Genomic DNA, 16,017 nt, shown 5'->3' with positions numbered 1-16,017 from the left:
ATAAAAATCCAAACACACAAAAATTATATCAATTAAATATTTTCATATTAAATATAAAGATTATTGCGAACTCTTGACGTTACTTAAAAAAATCCCAATACAACCTTAAAATCCACGGTCCTTTTACTTTATCCGCTTTCAGGTCCTTTAAGTTTTACTTCGGGGGCTGAAATTAAGTGGGCGCGACCTCCCATTTACTTCTAAATCTTAGTCGAGAGTGAATCGTTTTTCCCGACTACTCTTGTTTTAGTCATTTGTTGTAAAATTTATTGTAATATTTTCAAATTACAAAATAGTGAAACCGTAAATCTTCAAAGCATAGTAGTTTGATTTAAGTGCACATATGCGTAAATTATCGCTGTCGCCTGTCCAGCCACGCCTGCCTTCACATTAGTGTAGTAGTGTACTGTTAAGGATTAAGAGTTCAGAGATTTTGACTAAGGCCCCAGTCAGATCAAGTCCACAAAGTATTAGTATAATCGATAAAACAAGAGATAAAATTTATCTATAAATATACTTAGGTATGCGTCATTTAGTATTGGATTCTGAAATTTTATATATTAAATATATTTGTGCATTTAAATAGTAAGACCTAAATATGCAATGTAAAAATTGTCTTTTAAAAGCGATGTCGATGTTATATTAGAAACAGGGTAGTCAAATTCATAATAATGGATACTTTAAAAACACCATCCCTACCATCTTTGCTAGATTCTGATATTGAATCAGTGGGAAGCTTTCGCTATGATGACTTTGAAGAAGTAAGTAACTAAGTAATAACTACTACTGTAGCTAGTTTTTCCAAAAACAAATCAACTATTTTGTTCAATAAACTTGAATGAAAACTATAATAATAAATGTTGCTATTTTCAAGTTGGATGAGGAAGAGTATGCACTACCAACCAGTGAAGCACCAACTTTAGAAGAAATCTTATCATCTGATGTTAATGAACAGGCTGAAGTAGAATTGGCTCAAGAAGTGACTGAGAAAGAAGCTAAGGAACCTGCAACATGTTCTGCTTTACAAGTTGATTTTTTGCAAGCAGTCTCACAACAGCTTACACAAGCAGAGGTTAGTTATATTTTTTCTAAATTGTTTAAATAGTGAAACAAAAAAAAATGTCTTGTTAATAAAATTGTGTAATAATCAAGACTTGTTTAAAAAGCGACTAGATTGAAATGAGTCAGTGTGCTTATTACTTGATATTTTTTAAGATATAAATTACTTTTAGGTATTACATTCCAAACAGGCAACACTACAATTTTTATCACAAGTTAGTAGTTGCCTAATATTAAATTAATTAATGGGTTTTTTTTTCAGGAAAGATCTTCTGCTGGACCAGCTACTGCTTTAAGTGTAGGGAGTAATGGTAGACTAACTGTTGGCACTGCACATGGGCATTTATTATCATTTCATGATCAGACTTTAAGGTGGGTATGTAATGGCCATGGGGATTGCGGTGCAGTCACTTGTCTGGCATATAATTATGACAGTACCCGTCTTTTAGTGGGTTTTGCAAGAGGGCATGTTTTCCAGTATGAAAGTACACAAGGGGTTGTATTACGTAAAATTACACTAGGGGGAGAAACTTGGGGTATTTTGAGGGTAACATGGGCAGGCACAGCTGGATTAGCACTGGACACAGGTGGTTCAGTGTGGCTTATGAGATTTTCAAGACCATTAGGAGTTCGATCTGCAAAGGTATCCTGCCTATTCTCTGGTGCAAGAGGGGAAGTTTTGGCTATGGCCGCGAGAGATGCCAGAATATTAGCTTTGGTTACTCTCACTCGTGTTATAGTTGTAGCTGGAGGGCAGGCTGCTGGAGTACGTATAGCTGAACTCTCAAACTTGATGCCTGTGATTGAATGGTTTGATCCCAACAACCGCTTATTAGTATGTGCAAGAGGCTTAGTGCTGCAATGGCTTACTGTAACTACAACTGGACCAGGAAATAAGTTAGGACTCAAGCCTGTAAAAAGAGTAGAATTAAAGACTACACCTTTGTGGCTTGGGTGGCTTGGTGGCAGTTTGACAATATTTGATTCTGAGGAGAATCTCCGTCTTTGGGGTGATGACTACGACAAACCTTTGGATTTGTCTCATATTGAACCGGTATATGCTTCTGCATTTTATAAGGTAACTAAAATATTGATTTGTACAGTAATATATTTTGAAAATAAAATATTTTTTTATTTAAGCCGAGTCATAAAGGGATTTTTTTTAGGGACATTGGACAGATGGTCGAGTATCGCAGGCCATGTGTAAAGCCGGCGATAGTGCTTTAGCAGGCGCTTGCGTTTCTGAAGGGACATTGTCTATCCTGGGACGTCGTGGCATTGTCAGAATAGGCCCCCGTGATATCCTAACTAGGGCCCAGGCGTTCATGGCTTCAGGACATCATTTACAAGCATTAAAATTGCTTTGCTCTACTCAAGGACCAAAAAGCAGCGAGCTCGCGAGTGAATTCGTTATAAACATTTCCGAGCGACCGCATATACTCAACAATAAAAACGTTGCAGTGCAAGTTGTTAAATTGTGCTTGAAATTTGGATTGACGTAAGTTTTAATGTTGTTTGTAATAAGCCCAATAATTCTATAATAAATTTATTTTACCCGACTCACTGAGGAATCATTATTTTTATGAATTGTGCAATATTTTTTTTTAAAATTACTGAAGTTCCACTCCTATTGGTGCTTGTATGATGAATGCCATTCTCGATAAATAGACTATTTTTAAAAATATATTTATTACAGTGACGAATTATGGTCGTGTCTATGGGAAAATTGTTCGCGAGAAAATGCGTTTGTAGAGGCACTTGGTGACGCTGCTGTCCGTGGTGACATGGCTAACAACCCGCCAACTCCAGATTTTACTCAGGTAATTGTCAACAATTTTGAAATATGGTTAACTAGTATTGTCTTTGGTTGACATAGCTGTTACACATTAAGAAAAACACTTTTTGAAACGTCGAAAATAAATTAAAATTTAGAATTATGTAAATAATTATATGTTTTTAATAAAAATACAAAGCTTCAATCCGTTCAAAAAGTGTTTTTCTTAATATGGTTAACTAGTTTAAAAATAAATCTAGTGAAAGTTGGTTATTATAAATTGGCTGAAGAATTTTGACATAGGTATTATTTTATACAAGTCTGGCAAAAGTTACTAGTTTGTCTAAACCTTTATCAATCAACTTTTCAGTTTGTGGAATTTATATTATATTTAGATGAGACATAATTTTTTTCAGGCGTTAATGGAGAGGCTGGCCGATTTCGAGCCAGATCTCGTTGAACGTGTAGTCGCATCGTTACCTCTTACATCCATAGACCCGCACCGCGCCAGTCTGTTTACGCGGGAAAGGAAACTATGGCGGGGCGTCGCGGCTATTGCTGCTGCTCTAGGTACGTTACGTACTTAAATAAAACCATTTTATTGTAGTGATTTTTTGACAATAATTATGGCTCTCGGTCCCAATTTTTGACTTTCCGAAAGAGACTAATTCTATAGATTAAGTATAAATTTAATATTTTCCCTCCAAAGTTTTTTTTATCAGTTTTTAATACTTAAGCAATTGCGATAATTTTGTTATAAAGAATTTAAAATTGCGGGCGAACGTTTAACATCCGTATGACGTTTCTGATTTAATTCTACTGTTTTACTGTATATTGTTTGTTAGTACAGATGGATGTAGCGGTGCCATGCGCGAACTTGTCCAGTACGTAGACCCTCAGTGTAGATTGCGTAGCAATTGTCAATGCGCGGGTGGGGCGCTAGTTCTAGCGGCGGCTGACGCGCTGGCCGCTCGTTCGCCCGCTTGTAGACCACTGCCGCCACACGCAAAGCCATCGGCGAGACATGACGCTCTACATACGCTGCTTCACGAGGAGGTGAGCGTACAACGGACTTAATGGACAGATAAAATATGACTAGTTTTTGTTGCCACCACATTATTATAAACTTTAATTGTACGTTGTTACCGTTACCAAAGCTTACTATGAGTGTATGTCGCAGTAAAGTAGTTCAATCAGAGAGTTAATTGAATCTCTAGACAGTTAATTAAATGTCGATACTCAATGAAGTCTCTAGTATTTTGATTTAAATAAAGCAGCGTCGAAAACGTTTAGGAAACTTGTTAAACGTTTCGTTCACTCACTTGCCTGGCGGAACTAAAGCGACTTGATTGAATATCGATTTTTAATTCACTGTCTAGAGATTCAATTAATTCTCTGATTTAACTACTTTACTGCGACATGTACACCGCGTAAAAACCTATTGATATCGATTCGATCGATTTTAAATCTTTTTTTTGTCTACAAGACAATATGAACGTTTTTACGATAGCGTTTAATACTTGCCTATCTTTGTAATGCTAACTAACGCAACTTTTTAATTTAAACCCCTTATCACTCGTTGGCCAAAAAAGCCGCTAGGTCAAGTGTTAAAAGAAACTATGCTGCACTTATATATTGTTACTATAAACTCGCCATACAATAGAGACCTGTTGTGATGATTTTTTACTTAAATTTCCATCAAGAACCATGTTTTGATTTAATGTATAGGCCGTGGCATGATTCCTTTCAAAAACGTACACTACTCACACAGGGTTCTGTTGCCTCCCCGTGGTCCGAAATATATGATATGATGTTAAGAGTGAACGGGGATTATAAATGTGCCAGTTACTAGTGAAATACTTCTCCTATACGCTGACAACTAAGTGGTACTTGCGGCTTCGGTGGACGAATTACAGAACCTTATAAAAAAACCGCGTACCGAGGAAAGACGAGTGACTACTGGTACTAAAGTACTTGGAGCGTTGCATTTCTTTATGGCTAGCTAAGAAATCTCAAACGAGACTCAACTGGCCGTACATAGCGGAGTGCTTATTCTGACGTTAACATGAGAGTATTGGATGTGGCAGAGGCAAAAATTTAACTAAAATAAAATGCCGAGAAAATGAGAGCGGTTTGGTGTAACATTCATAGTAGTGGTATACGTGAGTAGTGTGGGTTAAAATAGGACGTAATGCTTAGGTGGATTGGTCATGTAGCACGGGTGAATGAGAAGTGGTTAACAAGTAGGATATACAAAGCAACTCTGGATGGTGAAAGTTTGGGTAGGCTTTGTATGTACGACAACGACCTAGACAAAATCCAGAAGCATGCATGGTGAATGTCATGAAAGTGGATGAAGCGAGAGGTGTGTCAACAACGTAGCAAGTGGAGATCCTTGGTCTCCGTCTACGCCTTCGGGAAACAGGCGTGATTAAAGAAATTAATATATTAAAATAATCTTTCTTGTTTTAACCAAATTTAGGACTTATAGAGAACATGTTTGTTACAGGGTGATCTTAAATGTCCGCTCCGTGCCCTAGTAGAACATGAAACGAGCGCTGCAGTGCGGTTAGTAGAGCAGTGCTCCCGAGATCCGCCCTTCGCTGGCCCCTTAGGGAAACAAAACCGCCTTAGAGTCGCACGCGCCTTGATTTCCTATTCAGTGCACATACAGGTTAGTAAATTAAATGCAAGAAAAAATATAATATTTTATTATATTGTATTTACATTACATTAAAGAATATAAAATATAATACTAAAATGTTCCGTTCCTTCTAACTGTTTCTTAACATAGTAATTATAATTTCAGGAGCCTGATAGAAAATTAGAAATCTTGCAATTTATAACGGGACAATTGAGCAACGGGTCTCTTCCGCTGGACCAGGACCTGATCGAGAAAGTTAAAGATCTGGCTTGCAGCGTACCGGGAGAAAAGGCCGAGCGCGCTTGGCTCGACGTCCTGCTACGACTCAGGGCACACCGCGAACGTCTACTACAGCACTACCGGGACGCTTTGCCCAGACCGCGGCTTCTATGGAGGATTGACACTCTACTCAATAAACACGAGCTCGCTATCAAAGAATTCTTCGACATCGAAAACCCGTCCGAACGGGACGTCGACGAACTATTCGAATATATTCAATCGCGGATAGAGGTCGATTCGGCGGCAAAGACCCAACTGCACGAGTATCTTCCAGCGTTGATCAAACTGCGGCCCAACGCCGCCGCGAGCCTGCTCACCGACGAGGCCATGGAATCTCTCGCCCCCGTCGTGAAACAATTGACCCCAGAGCGCACTCTCGAGTTCGGTAAGTGCCTGCTCGACATGGAACGCCTGACGGGCGACGTCGCCGCCCTCTACTTGCGCTGCCTCTGCGTCACCCGACCCGCTGAAGTCAAACACTTTCTCACCGCTCACGCCGGGATCGTGCGGCCCGAGGACGCGCTCTCTCTAGTCAAAGAGTTTGGGCCGAAACACGCGGAGCCCACGTGCCTCGAGGCGGCAGGGGACCACGCCGGGGCGCTCGACGCCTCGCTGCGCCTGATCCGAAACGCCTCCGAAGAGAACAGGCCCGCGCTGGCCGTCGAGGCGAGCGAGTTGTGCGTGAGGATCGCCCCCACGGTACCGCGTAGCGTCGCCGCAGAAATGTGGACTCGCCTCGTGCGCAGCGTAGACGCTCTGCCCCCGGCCACGTTGTTCGAGGCGGTTGCGTACATGCCGCTCGAGGAGTTGCTCGTTAAATCGTGTAATTCCGCACAGGTGAGGAGCATCCTGGCGGACGGAGCGAGCGGCCGGGCCATGTGGCAGTCCGCGAGGAGGATAGCGGGCCGTGAGGCGCACGAGGCGCTCGCGAGGGCGCTGAGTGTCGCGAGGCGAGGTCTGAGAGTTCAGGGCCGCTGCGTGCGGTGCGGTGAGCCTCTGGAGGCACGCGTGGGCGTCCGGACGGCGCATTGCTCACGGGCCTTCCACGCTGACTGCGAAGTGTCCGCTGTGTGCGAGTGCGGGCGGCGCCATCCCACAGCCTTGCTCACCCTCCCTCCTCTCGCCGTGCCCCGCCCCGTACCCCCGCAGCAGTTTAAACTTCTTCTTGTGGCTCCTCCGCGACCCGACTTAGAAGGATTAGTGTAGCCGTAACTCATACAGGAACTATTGATATACATTATTATTGTTATTTAAGGTTATGTTTAAGTATAAAGTTTATTAATATATTATTAAATATTTATAAAACCAGTTTAATTAATTGTTACATAAAATATATATATATTCCCAAAAATAAAACGTCACACCATCGATCCTGTGCAACAATGTCACTTACAAAATTGTAAGAAAGAAATGTGCGTCCATGTGCGGAGTCATGTCTTGGAATGTATATAGTTGTCACGAGTGGCTATGTTATATAAAGTAAAAAAGCTTTTCCTGAATGAGTGATATATAGCATAGCTTATGTGCTATATGTAACAGGTAACGCATTTTAGAGTGACGAAATAGACACAGGCAACTAAGTGTATAACGCCCTCGCATATCAACAGGATCCCACTCAATGTAATAATATCGGTCACATGTGTTAGAAATGTCCACTGCACCGATGCCTTAATTGTAATTAGTCATACACGTTTGGGATATAATAATACTACAAAGAAAAACTATTATTATCCAACCTTGAATTAACTTCGGTGACGGTTGTTATATGGATATCAATATAACAACAGTGTTCAAATAAAAGACTCTGTTTGATGCTGAGTGACTTTAATGGATTAAAACATGAGCTTATAACTAAGATAACATTAGGGGTTGCGACGCTGGATTAACAAAAAACAATCAATGACAATGATTGTTTCACACACACTTCTAATTAATAACTAAAATATATATGCGACTTTACTAATGTTAGGCCCTTGTTGAAATCTTCACTTCGATGACAGTAGCCCCGTCTGTTGTGTTGGTTCCGCGTCTTCAGCCGTCTTCATGTCGCTGTCTGTTATCCGTTATTATGAAAATAAATTTTACTATCGTTCATTAATGTTGAAAGCATCTTACAAAATAGCAACATTCAAATAAAAACCAAAATTAAAACATTTTTCAATAGTTTGTGTATTTTAGAATGTGCTGAACAATGCAGTTATTTTTGCTAAGTGCATATTTTTCCCCCTGCGACAAAACATTTTCTAGTTTACTTAATCGTTAAATTATTTTGCTATGGTACGTGAAGAAGGCGTTTGGTATTAAACTAAAGTGATGGCTCTGCTATATGTATGTAAATAATAAATAATGTATTTATGTCTAAATATGTTGCGTAAACATAATTGTACTTTCTGCATACGCTTATTATAAAGTGTGAATAGGTGACATTAAATACAGCTACTAATATATGTTTGTAGAAGTCTTTGAAATATGTATACTTATATATATATATATTGTTTTTGTCGTTAATACGTCTTGAAGTATAACTGTAGTATATTATATGATCTTGAAGCTTTTATTCTTTTTGTAAATTGCATTTATCTTTCTTAGTCATTCTTTATATTTCTTAACAATGCACTAATCGCCTCTTCCGCGTCTTGAAAATTATTTCTATACTGTAACTGAACTTCTTCGGATTTTCGTCACCATTTCCTTAAATCTCAGCACAGATTTTTGTCTTTGTGTATGCCATGTGGCATCTGTCGTATGAAGTTGTCTTTACCATAGCTGTGGGTATATTTTGAAGTGCCAGGAACATTCTCGTTGTTGAAAATTTTGTATGTATGTTTGTGATCGAGCTTTTTACCTTTGGATTTAACGATAGTTTTATGGATTGTATACATGAAGTAATGTATTATGACGTTGGACGTTGACATATTACGTTATATGGACGAGGAATTTGCAGCGCTGACAAATATTTTTATAGTAAACAACATAATTTTGTTGATTGGCGTTAATCATATGTCCATCGATGTCATAATACCAACAATGTTTTTATTAAGGTTCATTGTACTTTTGCTTTATGTCGAAGAATACATTTTTATTATTTACTTGTAAAACAAATAGTTATTATGTGCGAATATCCTGTTCTTCGTAATTTAATGTTTTTAAAGTTAAGTCTTCCTTTCGTTCATGGTATATAAATCCCACTTTTCGAGAACTTGATCCTTCTATATGTTGTTGAATAGTCCTTTTATTTACATACTGTCACTCTCCTGACTTTGTAATAATGTATTAATTTCTTGTATATCCATTTTGTCTTTTATGTAAGTCTTCTTTTTTTCAAAATATTTTCTTCCCTATCCTAACCTCAACTAAGTACTGTGCGTATCTGCGCTCTCAGTACGGTATATGCGACTTCTCAAAACACTGGTGAGATCCGCTGGTGGAAGGCCAGTGAACGATTGCTACCGCAAGGGTGCTTTCCAACAGAATACAACTCAGTACAATTACGTACTCAAGATCACCACAAACTAATGCAATTGGGGTTCACCAGCCCTCATTGTGGGTCACTCAAGCGTTAGTCCCTACGGGTATTGGGAGGAACCGCGTAGTTCAATTTTTTACTCGAAGGACCAAGGTACAGCTTGTTTATGATGTTAGAGGGTGAGATGTAAGAACCTAACAACCCTACGGATCCCTAAACCCTATAGATGTACCTTAACACATTAATAGTGAATATATAAATAAGTACGGCATGTTTGCGCCAAGAGACCTAAGGTAACAGAGGGAGCCCTACGGGTAGGATCAAGGTTTTAGGTGGTGGGATTATCTCAAAGCTATCGGGCAGGCTCACCACGATAATTAAGGGATTGAAATAGTCTTCGCCTCTTTGAGAGGAAGCGAGAAATGAATACGACAGAGCAATATTCAAATCTGATTTATTGTTCAAAGACAATATCTTAAATACTAACACCTATTCACACATACATGATATTATTTGTGTAGTGAGCTGTTGGTGTATTGCGCACCTTCAGCTATTAACATTTTGGGACACACGTGAACCTTTCCAAATGGAGACATAAATATCTTAAAATGTAACAACTGTAAAACCTATTCGTTCCCAATTTCATTGATTACAATGTTCTCTTTATGGTCTGGGATAGATATATAGTAAATTATCTCATATTTAATTGCAGAGATCGATGCATCCGTGTCAATTAAGAAGTTGAATGACTATTTTTTTATACATAATTGTACAGATACTGAATTGTTATAAGCAACAATTACGTGATTAATTATTATTTGCAATTTATAAATACAATGCATTAAACGAACTGCAAATCTCTTGTATAGAGTTTAATTCATTACAGTATTTTTTCCTAACTTAGTTAAATTGCTTAAGTCCTTCGTACACTCATTATATCGAGACAATATTTCATTAGAAACATGTAGTTTACATTTTGCTATCCCCTTGTCTACGTTTTGGTCCAATCATAATTAAAGAGGTATCACGAATAGTGTTTTACTTATAAATTAATTTCAATATTTTTAGCATTCTAAATTAACAAGACAAAAAATAACATCGATATTGTTTATTCGTCTCATCACTGCGCTGCTGGACCAGGGTCTTCTACATTCAGTTAACTAGGGTCGCATGAGTTGTAGCATATAGGTACGGGGTCACTCTTCCAATTTTTTTATTGGCGCACTTGTTTATGTAAAGTGCTACGAAAAATAGATATTTTTTTGTTGTCTGTTAGATATAATAGGGCTATTAGATTAATTATCCAAGAACCAATAAAAATATTAATTTGTGGCGGCAGTGTAGTTCTCAAAAGTGTGCTCGTTGTGTTGTGAGATTCTATTTTTCTCTTAAATTGTTTATTATATTTTCATTTTTTTTTCTGTGATTACAAGTCGCCATGTAAGGATGGGAGTTCGAGACGATTGTAAACACTGGAGTCAGGTTATGAACTGCTTTATTCTCGAACAATATGTGATTTATATATATTTTTATAAAACGTTGTGTCGAGTGTGTCAGGCACTGATTGTTAAAAAAGCGATGCAGAAAAGTATCTGTCCCATACCCCGTTACGAGACTTTATACTGTGATAATGCTACACAAACGCGCAGGGTAAAATATTCTTGCAACTCATTCGATAACTGAATGATATTTATATTTTTTGTCATCCTCTGTTCTTCATTTAAATCGTGAAGCTTTAACAATCCGTAGTGCATAAAACTACTGTATAGCTTTATAGCTCTATATTTTTAGGAATAAACTTGTTTTTCTTGATTAATTTTCTACGTAATAAATATATTTTTAATTGACAAAAATTTTCTTTTTTGGAATCGAGTTTCAGTTGGCTCAATGCTATCTTCATTAATATATATATATAAAACGTAGTATATGTATTGGTAAGAGATTTATCCTTTAAAAAAATTGCACCAAAATCAAAAGTTTATACACGGTTACTTAATAAAACCAGTAATATTACTATATACTATTTATTACGTTACAATCATTCACAAAACAATACAATGTAATGCGTGATAAAAATGTAATCTTAAACTCTATAGTATTTGTAGGTGTGCAATCGACAAGATTTAAGTAGAACGTAAACTATCAGTAGAATTCAGTTACCAGATTAAATGGTAATTAAATATAAATGTATATTTATTGTTTTATACTCATAGGACTAAGTCATAAAAGGTCACAAATTTATAAAGAATTAAACATGGAAGATAATTCGAAATTCGTTCTCACACACTAATTATTATAGAGATTTTTTTCTTATAATTACCTAAATATATAATTTTAATATAAACGCGAAAAATCGTTTTTCCTTATAACTTTGGGATCCTTATGTTTTTTTTTATAATTATAGACAATATTATAATCTATGTTAGGTACATATAGATGTTTCAATTGCATATGACCTAGGGCTAAAGATAGGCGTAAAGAACAAAAATAAAACGGAAATAACACCCCCTAAACCGAACTCAGATTAAATACGTGACTTATAATAATAAAAATATTTCAAAGTGTCATTACAAATCAGTCACATATATCCTTAAAATCTCGGCTGTGCACCAATACCTTCATCATTGTATATCCATGCAACGCTTGCTCTTTGAGTGAATGTTAACATCGTGAGGAAACGGCCAGATGTGTTAGGCCCGAAAAATCGGCGACATATGGGTTGCTAAAAAGCTTACAATAGAAAATTTTCTCTTAATATTGCAATCCAACTGAAGGTCATTTGGAGTAAGCAAGACCAAATATTAAACTGAGCGTATTATATATTTAGCCACAGAGGGACTTGGCACTAATTAAAAAATTTACTCACCTATCTTATGCCGTGATACTATACATATTATTGTACTAAGTTCTATTGAGACGGCGTTCAGGTTTGTATTGCTCGTATATAAGTTATCTCTTGAGCCCCGTCAACAATCAAAGTGATTGGAATCACTTTTGTAACTTTAGGTATTCGGGACCGTTTTAGTTATTACTGTTTTAAAAGCGCAATTGGAGACTTCGGAATACAAACCTTTGTCACCGTAAGTAAAAGGAAAACCTTTTATCATTTAAATAGAACAGTAAAAACCTATGTATAATTAATCAATATATAATTAGTTCTGCTTAATACAATTTGAAGTAATCGGTAATTTATTGATTTATTGTGAAAATATTTTTTTTACTGATATGAACATCCACAAAAATTATTCATATATGTTAAATATCAAGAATAAATCGGCTCATACATCTTATCTACTTAACTACCTACTCTATCTACTTAACATTAAAACATTCCCAAAAAAAATCTTATTAGAAATCGCATTAAGAATGTTTTGCTGTCACCTCATTCAGCATCATCATAACGCACTCTGAAACGATAGTAATAAAATATTTACAAAGGAAATAGATTGATTTGTAGACAAGTAACGCGATCTAAACATAGAATGTAAAATGATAGACAATCCACACTTGCATCGCCTTAATTGTCTTTATTGTTTAACTTAGAAAAAATTGCCATACAAAAGTTTTAACACGCTGGCTTTAACAAAGTTTTGATGCCATCTTACCGTTGCCTTTGCCCCTTACGCTTGCTGAGACGACGTCCCGTAGAGTGTGCTTGAAGAGTGAATCTGTTAGTGGTCTCCGGCGCCACTCGAAGACTACGCCCCTCAATCAACTGCGCCGCATTTACCTATAATCACATCTTTCATTTGAATATCGCATTTTAGCAATTTCATTTGTATTTAGGTGATTGTGTGTAATGTGGTGTGGTCTAGTATTGTCTTTTGTTAAAATAGCTTTTACACATTAAGAAAAACACTTTTTGAACGGATTAAAGCTATGTATTATTATGAAAAACTTATAATTATTTACATAATTCTAAATTTTAAATTTTTTCCGACGTTTCGCGTGCTTTTCAGCGTGCGTGGTCACGGTGACTGAAGACAAAAGGTGTTAAATTTAAAAAGAATCACAGCTGCAGAGAAAGTTGTTTTATCTGGTGTGGTCTATCTATACAGGTGTCCCAAAAGTCGTCGTCAAGTCGAAATTTTCTAATAGGTAACGCCACACCAGTTATCAGAAAAATTAAAAAAAATAAGTCATGTATTTTTGAAGTTATGGATATTTTTTTGTTATTCCAGAAAATGCACACCATGTGACAGTTTTTTCAATCCTGTTGTTACACATATTTACTTTTTGCCAAATTTTTTTCTCTTACGTCATCCCGAATAGTGTTATGTAACCTATGATCCTAAACTCTGTGCTGATCACTCCAACTTTTAGGAAAATGTCATTTTATACCGTACCAAGTTTTCAAAATTAATTTTCGCACTACTTCAACTGATCGTCCTGAAAAAAAAATGTATTACTCCAGTTTGGCAAGTAGCTTTAAAAGTTAGCGCATTTAATAAGGATTCTACAGTGGTATAATCCATTATTTATTAGATCGGCCATAAGAATTTTTTGTTGTTAAACAAAGTCTGTTTTTAACAATCTCTTTGAAATTACAACAAATGATTCTAGCGCACCCAAAACGTTCCACCACGCTGTGGTCATTAGGAACGCTTTGGGTACACTAGAATCGTTTTTTGTAATTCCAGAGAAATTTTTAAAAACAGACTTTGTTTAACAAAAAATTTTTTTATGGCCGATCTAAGAAATAATGAAGTAAGTGTTATAACAACGTTAGAATCCTTATTAAATGCGCGAACTTTTAAAGCTGCTTGCCAAACTGGAGTAATACATTTTTTTTCAGGACGATCAGTTGAACTAGTACGAAAAATTAATTTTGAAAACTTGGTACGGTATAAAATGACATTTTCCTACAAGTTGGAGTGATCGGCACAGGGTTTAGGATCATAGGTTACATAAAGCACTATTTGGGATGACGTAAGAGAAAAAAAATTGGCAAAAAGTAAATATTTGTAACAACAGGAATGAAAAAACTGTCACATGGTGTACATTTTCTGGAATAAAAGGAAAATTTCCATAACTTCAAAAATACATGACTTAATTTTTTTATTTAATTTTTCTGATAACTGGTGTGGCATTACCTATGAGAAAATTTCGACTTGACGTCGACTTTTGGGACAACCTGTATATGTGTGGGACATTAAATAAAAATAAGTTATGAATTTTAAATGAAAAAAAAAATACTTACTTTATCCATGAATTTTTTAATTAAATCTGGACAATTTAAATTTTTCTCTGGTTCCCAAGAGTCAAATTTGTTGGACCACCCTTTCCAATGGATGAGAAACTCTCGTTCGCCATTCTTCTTGCGATGGACTTCTAATATGCGCTCCACCTTAAATAAAAAATGTTATATAATTTATTTTAGACATTATATATATGTATTATAGTAAAGAAAACAGTAACAGGATGTTGTCCATTGAAAACTCTTTAATACATAATAAGTAATTTCACCATGGGTAAAATATATTTGTCATATTTAACTTAAAGCAAGTAAAAAAATAGTACTGTAAAAAATTTGTTAAGTTGAAGGATAATTTACTTCATACTCAGCACTTTCATCTGCATGTTCGCTGTCCCAGCTTGTTTTGGTTCTTTTTGCTGGAACCTTGCTTTCTTTCTTTTTTGACTTCCTCTTCCCTTTCTTTAGAGGATTTTCTTTCTGTGATTTTATTAAATATGCATTTAATAAAAGACTATATAAAATTTAATAATCTAAAGGTAAAAATTAGTTTAGCTGTTTTAAATTTTAATCCTGTAATATAAATGTGAATTAGAAGAGGTATTTTAATAGAAAAATAATAAGTTGCATATGAATTCTGTCAAATGTCATTATTACAATTTTGAAAAGATAAAATGGAAATATGTAGCATATTAAAGTTGGAGTAAATTTTCTTGTTCTTAAATTGGTTAAAAAAAATCAATGATGTATACTCACTTCTTCGTTATATTTACTAACAATATCAGGACATGACAATGTGTCATGTGGCTCCCAAGAATCACTATCTGCACTGAATCCTTTCCATCGTATCAAATAGTGAAGCTTACCTTTGATTCTTTTTGAATCTATTATACTTTCAACCTAAAACATTTCATACACTAATAAAAATGTTTTTATAATAATTATAACTTAAATCATTTATAAAATGGCTGACCTCATATTCTTCTTCATCATCTTCTTTATTTGACTCTGTAACAGTTTTTCCTCTTTTAGCTTTGCCTTTGGCCTTAGTTTTTGGAGTTCTTTTTTTCGTTTCTTTGAACACTTTTGAATCCTCATCACTATTAACGTTATTTTTTGTTTCAATTTCTTCATCAGTTTCGTCTTTTTTATCTTTACCACCTTTATTTTTCCTGGATTTACTTCTGGATCTACTGGTATTATGTTCGGAGTCGTCTTCGTGGATACTATCAATTTGTTTCGATTCCTCACTTTCATTCTGCTCCCCTGATTGGTCCGCTTCTGGTTGATCGTCGTTAGCAAGCGAACCGGAGCCGTTCGTTGAAGAAACGACATCATCATCTGTTCTGCTTTTAGATACTTTACGCATCCTGAATTTCGGAATGTAGACAATAATGAACTAAAAATCTATTCTTGCCAAGCCAAATATGACCTCACACTATGCAAATATTAAACTTGGCTTATATATTACAAGCCCAAAGAAAAGGAGGGAATCAAAATAACATTGATAATAATTATGCACGACGCGGTTACAGTCCACAGATTACCAACTTTACTCACAGACCTGTAAAGTCTAAACATTTGTCTGATACGCTACTTAT

At 36.1% G+C, this 16,017-nt stretch overlaps 2 protein-coding genes across 3 annotated transcripts; one reads left to right on the top strand and one right to left on the bottom strand.

Annotated features, from left to right (window-relative positions):
- The first annotated feature begins 116 nt into the window (after positions 1-116).
- Positions 117-7,050, top strand: LOC123708462 (vacuolar protein sorting-associated protein 8 homolog). 2 transcript variants are annotated; one of them, XM_045659179.1, is made up of 10 exons: positions 119-761; positions 875-1,072; positions 1,322-2,137; positions 2,226-2,557; positions 2,756-2,879; positions 3,250-3,403; positions 3,684-3,889; positions 5,343-5,507; positions 5,643-6,141; positions 6,594-6,803. In XM_045659179.1, exons 1-10 carry the CDS (start codon positions 672-674, stop codon positions 6,665-6,667), a joined length of 2,658 nt encoding a protein of 885 aa, XP_045515135.1. In that variant the 5' UTR covers positions 119-671; the 3' UTR covers positions 6,668-6,803. The 2 variants fall into 2 exon arrangements, with proteins under 2 accessions (XP_045515134.1, XP_045515135.1); XM_045659178.1 differs by having other exon boundaries at positions 117-761; positions 5,643-7,050.
- A 4,180-nt stretch (positions 7,051-11,230) lies between these two features.
- LOC123708691 (chromodomain-helicase-DNA-binding protein 1-like) lies at positions 11,231-15,981 on the bottom strand. Its single transcript, XM_045659521.1, has 6 exons — positions 15,390-15,981; positions 15,173-15,316; positions 14,777-14,896; positions 14,423-14,569; positions 12,828-12,952; positions 11,231-12,629 (listed from the first exon to the last, which is right to left on the bottom strand). The coding sequence occupies exons 1-6, from the start codon at positions 15,783-15,785 to the stop codon at positions 12,605-12,607; spliced, it is 957 nt and encodes a 318-aa protein (XP_045515477.1). The 5' UTR covers positions 15,786-15,981; the 3' UTR covers positions 11,231-12,604.
- Between the last annotated feature and the right edge of the window lie 36 nt (positions 15,982-16,017).

Source organism: Pieris brassicae, chromosome 4 (assembly GCF_905147105.1).
Source record: "Pieris brassicae chromosome 4, ilPieBrab1.1, whole genome shotgun sequence".
NCBI lineage: Eukaryota > Metazoa > Arthropoda > Insecta > Lepidoptera > Pieridae > Pieris > Pieris brassicae.
Note: the sequence above shows the minus strand (reverse complement) of the source record. Positions and strands in the feature narration are given on the sequence as shown.